The 17,794-nt window shown below is 44.7% G+C and overlaps 2 protein-coding genes across 6 annotated transcripts in view; one reads left to right on the forward strand and one right to left on the reverse strand.

The window, feature by feature from the left end:
• Positions 1–17,794, forward strand: part of PDE7A (phosphodiesterase 7A) — a 600,339-nt gene that overhangs the window by 209,834 nt on the left and 372,711 nt on the right. For all 3 annotated transcript variants that reach the window (XM_081503289.1, XM_081503288.1, XM_081503285.1), the window contains one exon: positions 7,870–7,967. The gene's annotated coding sequence lies outside the window, so the exon portion shown is untranslated. The remainder of the gene's footprint in view (positions 1–7,869; positions 7,968–17,794) is intronic.
• The window catches only part of TRIM55 (tripartite motif containing 55), a 59,171-nt gene that overhangs the window by 29,558 nt on the left and 11,819 nt on the right, over positions 1–17,794 (reverse strand). For all 3 annotated transcript variants that reach the window (XM_081503276.1, XM_081503277.1, XM_081503278.1), the window contains exons 3-5: positions 17,422–17,594; positions 8,616–8,781; positions 6,288–6,383 (exon numbers count right to left, since the gene is read on the reverse strand). In XM_081503276.1, coding sequence (XP_081359402.1) covers positions 6,288–6,383; positions 8,616–8,781; positions 17,422–17,594 — 435 coding nt within the window. The remainder of the gene's footprint in view (positions 1–6,287; positions 6,384–8,615; positions 8,782–17,421; positions 17,595–17,794) is intronic.

A 17,794-nucleotide genomic window follows, 5' to 3' on the forward strand; every position in this document is an offset into this window, starting at 1 on the left:
CCACCCCAAATCAGACAGTAGGTTAATCATGCTCAGGAAAGAACTATATTAAAGTAGGATGATACTCCTGAAGAATTCAAGTCCAACCCCTCATTGGTAAAGCCCAATTCTAGTCATGAACACAGGAGAGAAGCCCCATGAATGCAGACTATAGGAGGATAACCCTGGTCTCTGACAGGCTTCCCTAGAAAAGGGGCAGACAAATTAGAAAACCACCGCCCCTCGAGGGACATAGGCTGGTGTTCAGCCTCTCCCCCACCAGCTCAGCACCTCTGTGCAGTGTTAGCAGAAGAACTCTGTTCAATGGCCAGGGGTCTCAGGACTCCCAAACTTAGGCTCTTTCCCACCACATGGTGTTGCCACCCACTTCATGTCGGAAGAATAATTATGCTATAACTTAAGGGGATCCTGGCATTAGAGGTTTTCTGGGCTATTCCAGATCATTTAGAAGATCCTTGAGAAAAGGCTGAGGGTCAGGTGTACCTGCCCTGACTTGAGCCCCTCGATTCACTGAAACCACAAGACCAGCTCAAGACCAGCCAAGCAGCTGTTTCACTCACTCCAGTCTGCTGTTGAGAGTTGTTGGCACCTTTCCTGGAAGGGGCCCAGCCTCCCTCTGTCGCCAATATTTCAAGTTATCACAAAGCCCCAAAGCATAGAGCTAATATCTACTTCCATTCATTTTCACATTTTCCCACTGCAGGGAGTTGCTTCACCCTGCCATCATAATTGGTCAAGATCTTGAAGTCTTATTCTAACACCATTTAAAAGATGCTCCAGTAGCTCAAACAATTATTAGCATCATTAGGTGAGGTGTGCTCTTTCCAAGTGGAGTGTGAGAACAATACAAGGTGACACTTTGGGAGCCCCCAGCATGTGCCTCTCACCCCACTTAGTGATCACAGCAACACTGTAAAGAAAGTTGATTAACCCTTCTGTACCAATGAGGAAGGTGAGGGACAGGAAGCAGAAGTAACTTGCCCAAGGTTATATCATTAAGTGGCACAGCTAAAATTCAAACCTCTGAAATATGTTCTTTAAGCATCTGTTAGGCTGCTTTAAAAATTCTGGCCTGGTTATTAAAATGATTGTTATTATATTCATTACTTCATGTTTGTAACTGCATGGACAATTTCTCAAAGCTCTTCAGGTAAAACCACTGTTTTGGAGGACCTTCTCTGGCAATCCAGTGGATAAGACTCTGTACTTCCAATGAAGTGGACATGGGTTCAGTCCCTGGTCAGGAAACTAAGATCCCGCATGCTTGTGTAGTGCAGCCAAAAAAAGAAAAAAAAAAAATCACTGTTTTGGAAATATAATGGATTTGTTTTCATTGCAAAATCATTTGAGGATTTTATTAAAGGTGGGCATTTTCAGATACTGGAAAAGCTCAAGATCAAATATTTTTAGCTATTTCCGCTAGATGGACATCCACACAGAACAAGATTATTTCTAGCCTGGCTGCCTGGGGAGGGCTAGTGCGAATAGCCTGCTCTATTGGTTTTCTGGTGACCTTTCAGTAGTCATGTATGGATGTGACAGTTGGACCATAAAGAAGGCCAAGCACCGAAGAATTGATGCTTTCGAATTGTGGTGCTGGAGAAGACTCTTGAGAGTCCCTTGGATAGCAAGGAGATCAAAGCAGTCAATCCTAAATGAAATCAACCCTGAATATTCATTGGAAGGACTGATGCTGCAGCTGAAGCTCCAATGCTATGGCCACCTGATGCAAAGAGCTGATTTATTAAAAAAGACCCTGATGCTGGGGAAGATTGAGGGTAAGAGAGAGGGGCATGACAGAGGACAAGATGGTTGGATGGTATCATTAAATCAATGGACATGAGTTTCAGCAAACTCTGGGATATGGTGAAGGACAGGGAAGCCTGGTGTGTTGCAGTCCATGGAGTCAAAAAGAGTAAGACACAACTGAGTACCAAAGAATAACAGGATAGGTGCCTTTGGTAAACACAAGAGGGAAGGAACATTTTCCAGGAATGAGGAATGAAAGTCAAGCACATGTTTCTGGAAGCAGAGAGCTCCTGAGGCAGTGCAATTCTCCACCCCCACCAGCAGCCTCCTCTCCTGTCCCAGTCCATCCCAGAAGAGCTCCAGGTCTGGAGAGGTAAATGCAGCTTTAGATCATGCTGGGCTTGTCTAGAACAGCCCAGAAGGCCCTCCAACAACCTGCCATTGCGAGCTCTGAGAATGTCTCAGAGCCAGGAAGACTGAGAAGACCACAGTTCCTCCATCTACCTTCAGCCCACAGCAAAAAGGGAATGCCACTCCCCACAATGCAGTTCAGATTGCCCTTCATGACCGCAATCCATCTCAAAGCCATTCCCATCGCCACTCAAGCTCACATCAGCGGCACACATGGTTTGTAAAGCATAACAAGAATCCCGAGTGGGTCTGACTCTAAGCTCAGCATCTCAGGGGCTGGTCCTAGGCCAGGTGCTTGCCCAGCCTAACCCTGCAAGACATTACATGATTAGGGACAAAATTCGACATCACAAGGAATGGGCTACACTCAAAGGGCAAGTGTCAGGGCCCCACAAGGAGAGGGCATGTAATTAGGGAAGGATGGTGCCCACCCCTAGGGCTGCTCTAGTTCCTGTCCCTGCGGGGCTCTTCATCAATCAGAAAAGAGAATGCTTCAACAACTGTGCCCCACCCTCTGGCTGGGAGCCATGCATGGCTTCTCAGAAGATGTTTCCAGGCAGGTGGTGAACGGAGCCAGAAAGGAAAACGACCAAGCCAGGAAGGACAGAAGAAAGAGACACTTTGGGACCCTGGCCCTGGTACAGAATTCACCTGCTTGGCAGGGGTGTGCTTCACTATGTGCTGACCTGCTGGTGGGCCTGGGAGGTGGCCCTGGCTCTGCAGACTGTCACCTTAGTGATCCCAGGTGCACGGTGGGGCCGTCTATAACTGTGTCTCTGCACACAAGACCTCTTCAAATGGAGGATATTTGCATCAGTTCAGACAGTTCAGTCGTGTCCAACTCTTTGTGACCCCATGGACTGCAGCATGCCAGGCTTCCCTGTCCATCACCAACTCCCAGAGCTTACTCAAACTCATCTCCATCAAGTCGGTGATGCCATCCAACCATCTCATCCTCTGTTGTCCCCTTCTCCTCCTGCCTTCAATCTTTCCCAGCATCAGGATCTTTTCCAGTGAGTCATTTCTTCACATCAGGTAGCCAAAGTGTTCGAGCTTCAGCATCAGTACTTCCAATGAATATTTAGGACTGATTTCCTTTAGAATGGACTTGCAGTCCAAGGGATTCTCAAGAGTCTTCTCCAACACCACAGTTCAAAAGCATCAATTCTTTGGTGCTCAGCTTTCTTCATTTTCCAACTTTCACATCCATACATGACTACTGGAAAAACCACAGTTTTGACTAAATAGACCTTTGTTGGCAAAGTAATATCTCTGCTTTTTAATATGCTGTCTAGGTTGGTCATAGCTTTTCTTCCAAGGAGCAGGTGTCTTTTAATTTCATGGCTGCAGTCACCATCTGCAGTGATTTTGGAGCCCAGGTAGGAATCATAAAGTCTGAGATCTCCTGGGGCTCTGAGCCAACCCCTACATTTCCAGGTGAGCCACTTAAACTGATCTGAAAGAACTGTGCTTATCTGAGCCATATTCATTCATGTATTCTTTATCCCCTTACTCTACTGGCTATTTTAAAAATCTCAGGCTCATTTTAGAAACATGAGAAGGCAGGAATATGTAAGAAAGGCCTTGAAAAGCACTTGTAGTCCCACTATTTACTGCTCTTAGACTTTGGGTTTCTGGCATTTTTCCCCCTCTGAATGTATCTGGAGTTATTTATGAATGCAGACATTCTGCCCTGTTTATATACCACTTTTTTAAGTTAAAATTCCAAAACTGAATTAAACAAGTAAAAGGGATAGACACTTTTAAACCTCCTATCAATTCCTTGGTGGCTCAGAAGGTAAAGAACACCTGCAATGCAGGAGACCCGGGTTCGATCCCTGGGTTGGGAAGATCCCCTGGAGAAGGGAATAGCAACCCACTTGAGTATCTTTTCCTGGAGAACTCCATGGACAGAGGAGCCTAGTGGGCTACAGTCCATGGGGGCGCAAAGAGTCGGACACGACTGAGTGACTTAACACACCCACATACCAATTTGCAGACTCATTTTGAAGCCTGGAGGGGGACGATGACACACGTTCCTCCAGGGAACTGTGAAAGTACTTGTAAAAGAGTGTCTATTCACCCAGTGTTTTTATTAGGAATAAGAGGGGTGATAATGCTGACCTTCATTGCCAGAAAGTTCATCCTGATATTGACACTAACTCCTTCCTGTGGGCAGAGCTCTAAACCTGTTCCTTCTCATCTTGTTCTCAATGAAAGAAAAACCAGCTGCTTCCTTCTGTGCCACTGACCAGCCTCCAGGAAGAAAACCTGCTGTCAAGTCTCTCTTCGTCCTCAGTGTCCTCTGATGCTGTCTAAATAGAGCTAAGACCTTTGAACTTGCTCAATGGCAGTGTGCCACCCAGGGCTTTTCTTGTTTTTGTTTTGCAGCCTCAACATCCAGACAGAAAGCCTATTCCCCTGATTGAGGTCTCGGATGAAGGTCTGAGTAGATATGGGTATAGAGATGAACTCACTGCCCACAAGCAACACACTCCTATTTATACACTCAAGACTCAGGGTGGTACCATACCAAGTGCTGATTCATGGCCTAATGATAAAGTCATATTTGGCCTTTTCTGCGAATAAGGAAAAAGGGGGAAAAAAAAAGTTTGTCCATTTCAGAATCTCTTTGAGCTCTTCACCAAGAGGAAACTTTCCTTCTATAAACCAGTTCCAAATCCATCATGAATCTTTTCAGGAATATGAGTATGGAGAAGAGAGGATACTGACTTCAATGATATGTAAATCTAAAATGGGATGATGTCCTGAAGTCATCTAGAAACACGCCTTTACCTTTTGATAGAATTCGCCTTTCAAGCAATAAAATGGTCAGACTAGGGCATTTATCAGGCACTCTCCACACGCCAGGCACTGTGCTAAGCATTATGCTTACGCTTATTTAACTTCTCATGGTTAAACTCTATTAAATGGATACTTTGCTCTATTTTCCCAGAAGAAAACTGAAGGAATGTATGTACATGTGAATGGATCTTAAAGCATAATGTTTAATTAAAAAAAAATTAAGCAGAATGAGAAGTATAACATAATACCATTTATAAAATTAAAAGACATGCATATAGCAATACACATTTTGTAAGAATACAGGTAAATGGAACACTGGGCTTCACTGGTGGCTCAGCAGTAAAGAATCTGTCTGCCAATGCAGGAGATGCAGGTTTAGTACCTGGGTCAGGAAGATTCCCTGGAGAAGGAAATGGCAACCCACTTCAGCATCCTTGCCCGGGAAATCCCACGTGCAGAGAAGCCCAGTGGGCTACAGTCAATGGGGTTGCAAACATCGGATATGACTTAGAGACTGAACAGCAACACCATGCAGCTCAGATCTGCACACAACTTTTCTAAAGTACCAAACAGCATTTCTTAAGACCATTTGGATTCCCACAAAAAATTTTTGCTATAACAACACTCATTGTCATTACTTGGAAATTGATTTTTTATTTTAAATTTGGCCATGCCATGTGGCATGTGAGATCTTAGTTCTTGGACCAGGGATTGAACTCAGAGCCCCTGCATTGGAAGTTCAGAGGATTGAACTCAGAGCCCCTGCATTGGAAGTTCAAAGTCTTAACCACTGGACTACCAGGGAAGTACCAAAATTGCTATTTCCTGTAGCTAACCCTTTAAAATGGGGTTGCCCAAGAAACACCACCACATGTAACCACCACCTTGATAAATGTGGTAAAATCTACCTTGTTGCCTCATGGGGTATCTTCTCTTCCTGTGCCAGGAGGTGAATATTTTAGAGACACATCAGGAAGGAGGTTGGGGCTGCCCAGGTGGCTCTAGTGATAAAGAACCCACCTGCCAATGCAGGAGACATAAGAGATGTGGGTTCGATCCATGGGTCAGGAAGATCCCATGGAAGAGAGCAAGGCAACCACTGCCTAGAGAATCCCATGGACAAAGGAGCCTGGTGGGCTATGGTCATAGGGTCACAAAGAGTTGAACATGACTGAAGCAACTTAGCACGCACGCATGCAGAAGGGAGGTCATTCTATAAGACTGAGATGTTGGAGCAGGGATTTCTACGGTTGTGTCGAGGTAACCACAAAACCCCAGGAGCTTAGGCATGGCTTACCCTCCCATGAAGCCACTTGACTCACCTCAATCGTCTTACACGTGCTCTCCAGCTGGCTGATCACCCCCTGGACCCGATCGTTGCTTCCCACGAGGACAGCAATGCCATCACTGAGCTCGGACTAATGGAGAGAAAAGAGGGATTCAAGATTTTAGGAGCTTTCTAGTCCTCTACTGATTATGGTTTCATCTCAGTACTGTTCTCATGAGTTCTCAATCTAGGGTCCACGGAACCCCCTAACGAGGAACAGTGAGGCTGGGAGGTCTAAGAACCTCCTAATCTTACAAATAAAATCCTGGAAGGATGGATGTATAAATGGGTGTATAATTTGTCTGGGAAGAAGCTTCACAGTTTTCATCAAATTCTTAATGAAGACTGTGACCCTGCCAAAAACATTAAGAACACTGAATTACAGGCCATAGACAGCAAATAGCACATTCAAGCTAAATAATTCTAAAAACTGTTTATAAATTGAATGGAGACCAATATGTGACATCAGGGGTCCAACATGAATTATTTGGACCTTAAATTATTTGAATTATAGTGCAGCTCAGGATCATTTTTTTTTTTTTTTTAAGATTTACATATTTATTTTTGGCTGTGCTGGGTCTTTGTTGCTGCATGCAGGCTTCCTCTAGTTGCCACGAGTGCAGGCTACTCTTTGTTGTGGTGCACAGGCTTCTCATTGCAGTGGCTTCTCATGTTGTAGAGCTTGAGAACAAGTTGTGGCACATGGGCTTAGTAGCTCCACGGCATGTGGGATCTTCCCACCAGGGATTGAACCCATGTCCCCTGCACTGGCAGGTGGATTCTTAACCACTGGACCACCAGGAAGCCTTCAGGATTAGTTTTACTAGGGAAATATTTCATTTATTCACCAAATACCTGTGATGCACCCTTCTTTGTGCTAGATGCAAACAAATACTCATATAACTAGACTCAGTCATTACAGATTTGAAACTAACATTCCACTGTTTCTAGGAGAAAATATTTTTTTAGCTTAAAATTCCCCTCAGACTCTTTTGACCTGAAGCAATTCCACTGTTCATACTTAGGGAATGAATGGGACTCAGGAAACCTACATGCTTGGTCCAACTCTGCCTTTAGCTTCTCTATGATATTGGGCAAACCACGTAATCAGTTTGGACCCTACTTGTCTCACATATAGAGTGAGAAGACTAGACCAGAACAGTGGTTGTAAAACATTTTAAAGCTGCAGAACCCTTTTTCCAAGTGAGAGCTAATATGTAATCCTAATGGATCAAATAATGCTGCTCTGGCCAAATAGGAGCAGAACGGAAGTCCTGTCAGCCTGCCTCTGTCCGTCCCTCGTGGTCTCAGGGCTCTGAGGGGAATGGTGTGACCCAGGTACCATTCAGTTCTAATAGGCTGTGACTTTGGGGAGGGGCAGGTAAAAGGAAAAGGCGGGTAAGTCATAAGAGGATGGAACAATAAATAACTGTATAGCTGTTTTGCTAAATCCTGCTTCTTTAGCAGTTAGTACTCACTGGTTGTAACTGGTGTCACCCAAAGAGTTGACTTCCAAATTTGATTCCAGTTCTATATTTGGTCAGTAAAACACTAACTGTGGAATCTGTGATTCTTAGAGGAAGAAGCTGAGATGTGGAGCTGCTCAAATCCTAGATGCTAAGACTCGGCCACAGCTCTCTGAGCCCACAACCCCTCACTCATTTGCATCAAATGGGTAAGTTCCTACCTGCCTGTGGGCTGTTGGCTGACAGGTTAGCGATAAGCTGGGACACTCAATATTTGCTCATAATGAGGGGGTTATGCTGAGGCCCTGGAGTGGGGCATGCAAGGGTGGCATGTGTCAGACCCAAAGGAGGCCTTCCCGGCTGACCTAGCAGGTCAGTTTAACCTAGGCATGAGGATTAGCCTAAGGAAACATTTAACAAAATGCCAGTCATTGTAACTCCACCAGCTAGGAGTGGGGGAGAAGAGGCCTTGAGGAGGGCCAAAGGAATCTTTGGCTGATGAACAAAGAAAAATATTCTGAGACTGGCCTAAGAAGTTATCCTTTTATTTCCTATGGGCTGAACCTCAATGTTTGAGCAGCTTGAGCTGGGACTGGGCCCCATAATAGTATTCATCTTCAGCAACCTGTAATGGTGGAAAAATAGCGACTCTTCCCCTCCACACCCCTTCCTGACCCTCTGCACCCTTCCCTCCCCCACCTTCCCCACTGCCCTCCCGGGCATGCAGCAGTTCTTCTGGCTCTGCAAACGCGACCCCCTTCCCGGCAACCTCAGGGCCTTATGATCCTGCCTGTGGGCATCTCTCCTTCAATCACACATGGAAGGGGCTTTGGAGGAGGGGCTGGAGGGCGTGTTACCTTCTGCCTCTGGAACACGTGAGTGAGGGGAGCCACCTGGCAGTCCTTGTGCGCCCCGAAGACCTTGCACAGAGAGCAGGTGGGCACTTCGCAGTTGAGACAATAGATGTTGATGCGCTCGTCTTCATGCTCCTCACACATGGGCTGGTCGGACTTCTTTTCTGGTCTGGGAGGAGGTAAGGTGGATGAATCAGCTCAGGTTGCGGCATAGCTGAGCGTGGTTGGCTGAACCTCCCTCGCCACCCCCAACGCTTGTACCCCCAGCAACCCTACACCAGCGACTACCAGGGCCCCTTTCACATGCTCAGAGCCCTCCAAATTCCCTATGGGTTTAGCAGCAGCGTCCTGACAAATTAACCAACTTAACCAGCCTGGGGGTGAGGACATGGAAACTCTGACTTGTAGCTTTTGCCAGTTTCTGTGGTGTGAGGGCTTCCCCATGGCTGATTTCAAGATTTAAAAACCAGCTAGTTCAACTCCTGCAAGTTGAACACTGGATTCTTAGGCGCCGCTTCAGTACCAAATTCACGAGTCTCTCAAAAGACATTTTACAAATTCCGGTAAAGAAGAGGAGGCAGCTGAAAATGAAATCTTAAGTGTACACCAGCTCTGGGGAAGCCCATCTCCCCACCCTTGCGGCCTCTGGCCCCTGCAGAAGGAATGAGAGGTCTCGGCTGGGGGAGCCCAGATCTCTGATCATTCACCTTCATGCTGGTTGGAAGTAGTCATGTGTAAGAGGGGAAAGGTCAGTGAGTGCTTTGTTAATTTGTTTGGGTCCTCTCCTACCATTAGCCTAGAAAATTAAATTTATATAACTTCCTGAGGACTCAGCAGTGGTTAGGAGTAGGTAGTCTGTGCTCAATGGATGTGAACAATTACACCGAATACTTGAGGCAATAAGGAAAATGCAAAATGCTGTTCTGGGATGTGGTGGTAAACCAGAAGTGCAAATTTCACAGATAATTCCCAAGTTTCAGTTTTCCCAGTAGGTCAGCACCAACCAAAATTTTTCAGAGCTGCCAAGGTATTTATGGGGCATTGGGTTTGTATGTGCTAGTGAGACGATGACCAAGCTATGAAGAGGCAGAGAAGGGCAGTGACAAGTCATTGGTGCTTAAGAATAAACAGTTGGCTGCAGAATCACCTGGAGAAGTCCAGGTTCACACAGCCGTACGCTCTCCTGACCATCAGTGAGGCTTAGGTGTTACATCAAGATCAAAGTTGTGTCATCTATGGTGTTTTAGGCTCCCTCCGAAGACCATGGTGAGGGGTCCAGCCTACTGGAAGTAGAGGTATAGCCTACTTATACGAAATCTGGAATTTGGATATGACCTATCCAAAGCCTGAGGCTGTTAATAGTTTTCAGAAATGTTTGAAAAATTTAAATACAAGTTCAAAAGCTTTCTTCATTTTCCCTCACACATGATTATTTAGAAGCATCTCAGATTTGGGACTGAATTTTTATCTTATTGAAGTATACTTGATTTACAATATTGTGTTAGTTTCAGGTATGTACAGCAGAGTGATTCAGTTTTATATGCATTTTTTCCAGATTATTTTCCATTATAGGTTATTACAAGATACTGAATATATTCCCTGTGGTTTTCAGTAAATGCTTGTTGATTATCTCTTTTTTGAATAGCAGTTTGTATCTGTTAATCTCATACTCCTAATTTATTCCTCCCCCTTTCCTTTCCCCTCTGGTAACCATTAGTTTGTTTTCTACATCTGATGTGACTCTCCTTCTGGTTTGTAAAGGTGTAGTTTGTATGTAGATTCATTTATATTATTTTTTTAGATACCACATATGTGATAACATAAAATGTCTTGCTCTGTCTGACTTACTTCACTTAGTATTTTCTATGTCCATTGATGTTGCTGCAGATGGCAACATTTCTTTTTTATGACTGAGTACTGTCCCATTATGGGGCTTCCCAGGTGGCTCAGTGGTAAAGAGTTTGCCTGCAGCACAGGAGACATGGGGTAATCCCTTCATTGGGAAGATACCCTGGAGAAGGGAATGACAACCCATTCCAATATTCTTGTCTGGGAAATCCCATGGACAGAGGAGTCTGGCAGGCTATAGTCCATGGGGTCACAAAAGAGTCAGATATGACTTAAGCGACTGAGCACGTATGCGCTATCCCATTATATATATTATTGTCTGTCTGTTTCCTCCAAAGAGACCTGAGCTCCAAGAGGGCAGAGGTCATGGGTTGTCTTCTTTTGCTGGGTTCCCAGTGCCAAAAACAGTGCCTTGCATAGAGTGGGCACTGAGAAAATATTTGTTGGATGCATGAGTGAGAGGTGGAAGGGAATTTGCAGTATTCCCCATGCTCTAAAGTAAAACAGCTCCTCTAGAGAAAGCATGTGAACAATGGAGAGAGCTTGGTCACTTGACTCTCCTTAGTGACCAAGGAAGAGACCAGACAACATCTTGAAGACTCCATTTCTAAATGACAAAGGTGGGACTTCCCTGGTGGTTCAGTGGCTAAGACTCTGTGCTCCCAATGTAAGGAGCCCAGGTTCGATCCCTGGTCGGGGAACTAGATCCCACATGCCTCAACTAAGAGCCTCCATGCTGCAACTAAAGCTCCTGAGTGCCACAACTCAGACCTGGTGCAGCCAAGTAAATAAATATCTTAAGAATAGATGACAAAGGCCTCCAGGGGTTAGCTAGAGACTAGGAGTGGTAATTTGGTCTTTGCATCATCAAAGGCCTCACCACCTCTAAAACCTTCCCTCCTGTGTCTCTCCACCTCAGAATAAATGTCAGTGAGAGCCTGGAGCACATTTCCTGGGAGATGGTACTGCTGATGCTCCAGCGGCCCTTCCCCCGAGACATTCCCCAAAGGTGGCCTTTGTCCCATGTGCTGTTCCGAAGTCAGCAGCTCTGACCAGAGACAGTGGTGTAGAGCTCAGACATTTGCAGTGTGTATAATACAAAAAATGTGGAAACAGCCACAGGCTCTTCATGGAGTTGTTGATTGTGATGACTTTTTCATTATGCAGTGCAGACCAAGGACTGCCTGCAGTATTCCTTATTAGGCTTTTCTTGTTCAGCGTGGCTACACAGCCTGAGGGGCATCCCCCACTCACACCTGGGTGTGGAAGAAAAGCATTCAGACACCTCACAACACATAACAGACTTGGGACAAACATGGTGCACAGAATAAAGTTATAAAGGCAATTTCATGAGGTGAGTGTGGCTGAGCTCTTAATTGTTGTTTGGGACTCAGAGCCAAATGCCGGCTGTGGCCCCCCTACTGTTCCATGCAAACTGGTCTCTTCGAGTCTGTAGCCTGCTCCCTCTGCTCTCTGGGGCTTCTGGGACCATTCTGGAGTTTCCTGAAGGATGGGCATCTGGTGCTGACATTTCAGGCATCACCTTTAGAGTCAAATTGATCTCAAAGCTTAATTAATCCCAGTTCAGTTTCACCATGTGGTGGCTTCGGGGCCTTAGGCAAGTTCCTTCAACTCTTTCAGGCTCAGACTTTCCTCATATCTAAAAATTGGACTAGGGGTCTTCTAATTAAATATGCCAGGATAACATAGGAATTTACTTATTTACATTTCATGCTGAAATCCCACTAAAATGAGAGTAAGAGAATAAAAAGGTAGAAATCAGTAAAGACAAAAAAAATGAGCAAGGTGACAGCAAAGAAGAGATAGCAGGCAAATGCTGGAAATTGTGAACATCTGACAAAGAGAAGTCACCTGCTTGAACTGCATCTTAGTTCTGCTGATAGCCTTCTTGAGAGAAGCAATCAGGAAGCAAACTGCCTCAGTTTTACAGGTTTCCCTGTAAAGGCCCTGGGACTGCAGAGTCCTGGCACCTGGAAGGTGAGAGTGTGGGGAGGGCTGAAAGGGGGACTTTGCACACTTTAGGGGATTACTTAAGGATGTGCTCCACAAAAACAATAGAGTAAACCAATAAAGGAGATGACAAAGGATCTGGGAAACAAGGGATTCATCCCAGGGGAAAGTAAATGTATCATAGAAAGTGAAGCCCAACTGTGAAAGGGTTTAGCCCTCATTGTCTTCAGTGAAGTCAGTAAGTAATGTCTAAAACTGAAAAATCCAGGGAGAGGAGCTACTAGTAGTGGACACAGGGCTCTAGGTGATAAACGGCAGAAGAAAAACTGAAAGAATTAAACATGGCTGACTCTGGGAGGTGAGGCTTAGCAGCTGAGAGACGGTAGGGCTGGGAATGCTCTCTTTAGAGGCCTTGTAGTGCTACTGGAATGTTTAAAATTATGTATATGCGCAGAAATTGCTTTGTCATTGCTGTTGTTTAGTCGCTAAGTTGTGTCCAACTCTTTTGTAATCCCATGGACTATAGCCCGCAGGCTTCTCCGTCCACAGGATTCTCCAGGCAAGAATACTGGAGTGGGTTGTCATTTCCTTCTCCAGAGGATCATCCCGACCCAGGGACTGAACCTATGTCTCCTGTGCAGGAGGCATCTCCAGCATTTCAGGCAGATTCTTTACCACTAAGCCACCAGGATAAAATATTTAAAATTTTTAATAAGGTGATAATAATAATCACTACAACCTTAGGAAGCATCACTACGAACAAAGCTAGAAGAGATGATAGAATTCCAGCTGAGCTATTTCACATCCTAAAAGATGATGCTGTTAAAGTACTGCACTCAATGTGCCAGCAAATTTAGAAAACTCAGCAGTGGCCTCAGGACTAGAAAAGGTTACTTTTCATTCCAATTCCAAAGAAAGGCAGTGCCAAAGAATTTCATCCCAATGTCAAAAAATGTTCAAACTAGTGCACAATTGCACTCATTTCACATAATAGCAAAGTGATGCTCAAAATTCTCCAAGCTAGGCTTCAACAGTACGGGAACCGTGAACTCTCAGATGTTCAAGCTGGATTTAGAAAAGGCAGAGGAACGATAGATCAAATTGCCAACATCTGTTGGATCAACAAAAAAGCAAGAGAATTCCAGAAAAACATCTACTTCTGCTTTACTGACTGTGCTAAAGCCTTTGACAATGTGGATCACAACAAACTGTGGAAAACTCTTCAAGAGATAGAAATACCAGACCACCTTACCTGCCTCCTGTGAAACCTGTATGCAGGTCAAGAAGCAACTATTAGAACCAGACATGGAACAATGGACTGGTTCAAAATTGAGAAAGGAGTATGTCAAGGCTGTATACTGTCACCCTGCTTATTTAGCTTATATTAAGAGTACATCATGCGAAATGCTGGGCTGGAAGAAGCACAAGCTGGAATCAAGAATGCTGGGAGAAATAGCAATAACCTCAGATATGCAGATGACACCACCCTTATGGCAGAAAGTGAAGAGGAACTAAACAGCCTCTTGATGAAAGTGGAAAAGTTGGCTTAAAACTCAACATTCAGAAAACTAAGATCATCACTTCATGGCAAATGATGGGGAAACAGTGAGAGACTTTATTTTCTTGGGCTCCAAAATCACTGCAGATGGTGACGGCAGCCATGAAATTAAAAGACGCTTGCTCCTTGGAAGAAAATCTATGACCAACCGGGACAGCATATTAAAAAGCAGAGACATTACTTTGCCAACAAAGGTCCATATAGTCAAAGCTATGATTTTTGCAGTAGTCATGTATGGATATGAGAGTTGGACCATAAAGAATGCTGAGTGCTGAAGAATGGATGCTTTTGAACTGTGGTGTTGGAAAAGACTCTTGAGAGTCTCTTGGATAGCAAGGAGAGCCAACTGGTCCATACTAAAGGAAATCAGTCCTGAATATTCATCGGAAGGACTGATGCTACCGCTGAAGCTCCAATATTTTGGCCATCTGCTGCGAAGAGCCAACTCATTGAAAAAGACCCTGATGTTGGGAAAGATGGAAAGCAGGAGGAGAAGGGGACAACAGAGGATGAGATGGTTGGATGGCATCACTGACATAATGAACATGAGTTTGAGCAGGCTCTGGGAGATGGTGAAGGACAGGGAAGCCTGGTGTGCAGCAGTCCATGGGGATACAAAGAGTTGGAGAGGACTGAGCCACTGAACAACAATAATAATCACAACCTCACAAGACTGTAAAAATTGAAGAATTATACATGATTCATGTGTATAGCACCCTCAACAGTGGCTGATACATATTCAACACATTAGTTTGGCTTACTGTATTTTAAAGTTAATTATCATGTTCATTGGCTTCCCTGGTGGCTCAGATGGTAAAGAATCTGCCTCCAATGCAAGAGATCTGGTGTGATCCCTGGGTTGGGAAGATCCTCCAGAAAAGGGAAATGGCAACCCACTCCAGTATTCTTGCCTGGGAAATCCCATCGACAGAGGAGCCTGGCAGGCTACAGTCCATGGGGTCACAAAGATCCAGACAGGACTGAGAGACTAACACTTTCACTTTCATCATGTTCATTATTAATATTGGTGAAATTAGTTCCTTCTCTCATCACCCCACCCCAACCCCTTAACTGTGGCTAGTTCAGCACCCGGTAGAAGGCTTGATAAGAAAGCCAGGTTGGGCATTCCTTGATGGTCCAGCATTGAAGACTCCATGCTTCACTGCAGGGGGCATGAGTTCAATCCCTGGTCAGGGAACTAAGATCCCACATGCTGTCTTTCACGGAGGGCCTCCCATCCCCCCAAAAGAAGGCCAGGCTTTGTCAAGACCTACAAGTTCTAGCCATTCTGTGGGAGGCCAGAGTTGACCAGCACCTGCCCTTTCTACCTCCACCCCAGTGTGGGCCAGGGTTTATCTCACTATGTATATCCAAGTGATTTCAGAGTCTCCTCTTGTACTCTGAGGCTTAGGGTTCTGGGCTGGTAAAGCTGCCGTCTCTCAGGAAATAACTGTGTTTATGTCCAAACATGTGCCCGAGCCCTGTGCACAATTGGTGGTTCGCTACCAATTAAAAATGTCCCAAAAGCAAGTCTGAGGTTCAAGAAGCAGTAGCATAAGAAGAATTTGATAATCACAAAAACACCAATAGTCTACTCAGCTCTGAGCTTCGATGTTGGAAATTTGGTTCATTGTTTTCATACAATTTGCTCACCTGCACATTATTTTTTGGCAGATGTGCTTCACTGACTTTAAAGTTAAAACCAGTCTGTGTCTTGTTTTACTCATGCTACAAATGCTAACATCTCCTCGTCTCTGGATTACATAACAGTTACGGTTATTATTTCACATCATTCAAGCTCTCACTGTGGCAAATAGCAAAACAGAAAACTATTGTAATAAGTAGAATGTGTAGGAAGATTTATGGTGTCGCTTGGTCATCTGGTAGGCACTTAGGGAGCAACTATTCTGTGCAAGGCACTGTCTCGAACACTGAATCAGATGTTATATAAACAGCCATAATAATCAGTTGGTTATTAATTGGCCGATTAACTTTTTAAGAGACAGTGTACCTATCTTAAAGTAGATAGATTTATGTATCTTAAAGTAATGAAATAAAAGGAGATCAGATCTTAATTATAACAGTGGTGCTTTCCTTCTCAAGAGATTTTGGAAGCCAGGGAAATTGCTGACTCAGTCTGTCATCAGCAATTCTTCCTCCCAGTGCCATCTATATCGTGGCACTATCTAATTTAGTTTTGAATCTTAAGCAGAAATGAATAGCCATAGCGATTATAATAATTATATGTTCTATTTATGGAACAGCTTTCCTTCTAAGAGCCCCAGGCTCTTCGAGCCCGGCAGATGTTCCATGAATCTGTGTCTCCTACTAGGAAGCACAGTGAGGTCATTTCTAGATGGTCCCAGTATCGCTATCAAGCGTTATGGACCAGACTAACTTGTGTAAAGTTGAAAAAGGGCCCTTCACACCAGGCCTTCTAGGAATGGACTCCCGCAGTGTTGTCTCTAGGAAAGGAATTCTATAGCCAGTGTGATTCGATGAATAAAAATGCCCTTTTCAAAAAAATATAAAATGACTGATGTAGATGATGTATGTCAATAAGCAGGTACATGCCAAGAGTATACAGTAAGAACAACCTAGAGAATAGGGAAACATAACCTGAGCTCCATTTTTTTTTTCCTTCCATGTCTCTAAACTCTTAAGTTGCTAAAGCCCGGAAGTCTGCCTTGCTTTGCTACTTCCTAGAGTCAATACCATGACTAACTCTGTTAGAGGGTTTTGTTTTTATTATTATCCTCTAGGTAATTTAAAATGAGACTGTCTGAACTAATAACGGGCTGATTTTGGAAGATGCCATTTCTATTTCATTTTCTGTAGAGTTTTGTACTCTAGTTTTTTGACAGTGTAGACTCTGGGACTGTAAAGGACCTGTGACATGCAGAAACATCTACAAGGGATGGTAGTAAAAGGTGTCCTTCCCTGGTGGCTCAGATGGTAAAAAATCTACCTACAATGCAGAAAACCCGGGTTCGATCCCTGGATTGGGAAGATCCCCTGGAGAAGGGAATGGCAACCCACTCCAGTATTCTTGCCTGGAGAATTCCATGGACAGAAGAGCCTGGTGGGCTATAGTCTATGCCGTCACAAAGACTCGGACACGACTGAGCGACTAACACACAGTACACGGCTGGGGGTGGGGGCAGTATTATGCCTCTTTCAATAATACTGTCTGAACTAGATTAGTGTTAATGAGTTACTTCATTCTTAAATGGATACAAAGGCACTGGCATCAGTTCCCTCCTCTCCTCCCAAGAGGAACTCTCACTCCCACTGGGAAAGACTGACTTGGAAAAACATTTCCCCATAAAACAATTAGCTCATGATTGGCGAATAAGCATTCAGTACAGTGACCCACTAAAACAAACAATAAAAACAAGTGTTGAGCGTGTCTGACACACGGATGAACCATACCTGGTGGACTCCTGCTTGTAGATGTCGATGATGTTTTCCACCAGCAGGTTCCTCTGAAGCCCATAGATCCCGTGTCTGTCCAAAACCACTTCGTGTCTACAGGATGGGCAGCGGAATCGGCCCCCGGAGGCCACGGTGGTGCCTCCTCTTGTGGGCAGGTACGGGTTAGAGGCCTGTTCTTGCCAAGCAAGAAAAGAGGGATTGAGTAGCGCCATAGGTAGATTTCCTCAGGTTTTTCTCTCCCTCTCTGTCACTACAAACAATATCAACTCCGGTTTTCAGCTTGCCCAAGATCACCCCGCAGGGCCTTATGAGAAAGTGGTCTGAAAACGTGGGCCAACATGGTCCAGTGCGATGGACTGTTTTCAGCACA

Source organism: Giraffa tippelskirchi, chromosome 6 (genome assembly GCF_054371585.1).
Source record: "Giraffa tippelskirchi isolate mGirTip1 chromosome 6, T2T-mGirTip1v1.2.pri, whole genome shotgun sequence".
Classification (NCBI taxonomy): domain Eukaryota; kingdom Metazoa; phylum Chordata; class Mammalia; order Artiodactyla; family Giraffidae; genus Giraffa; species Giraffa tippelskirchi.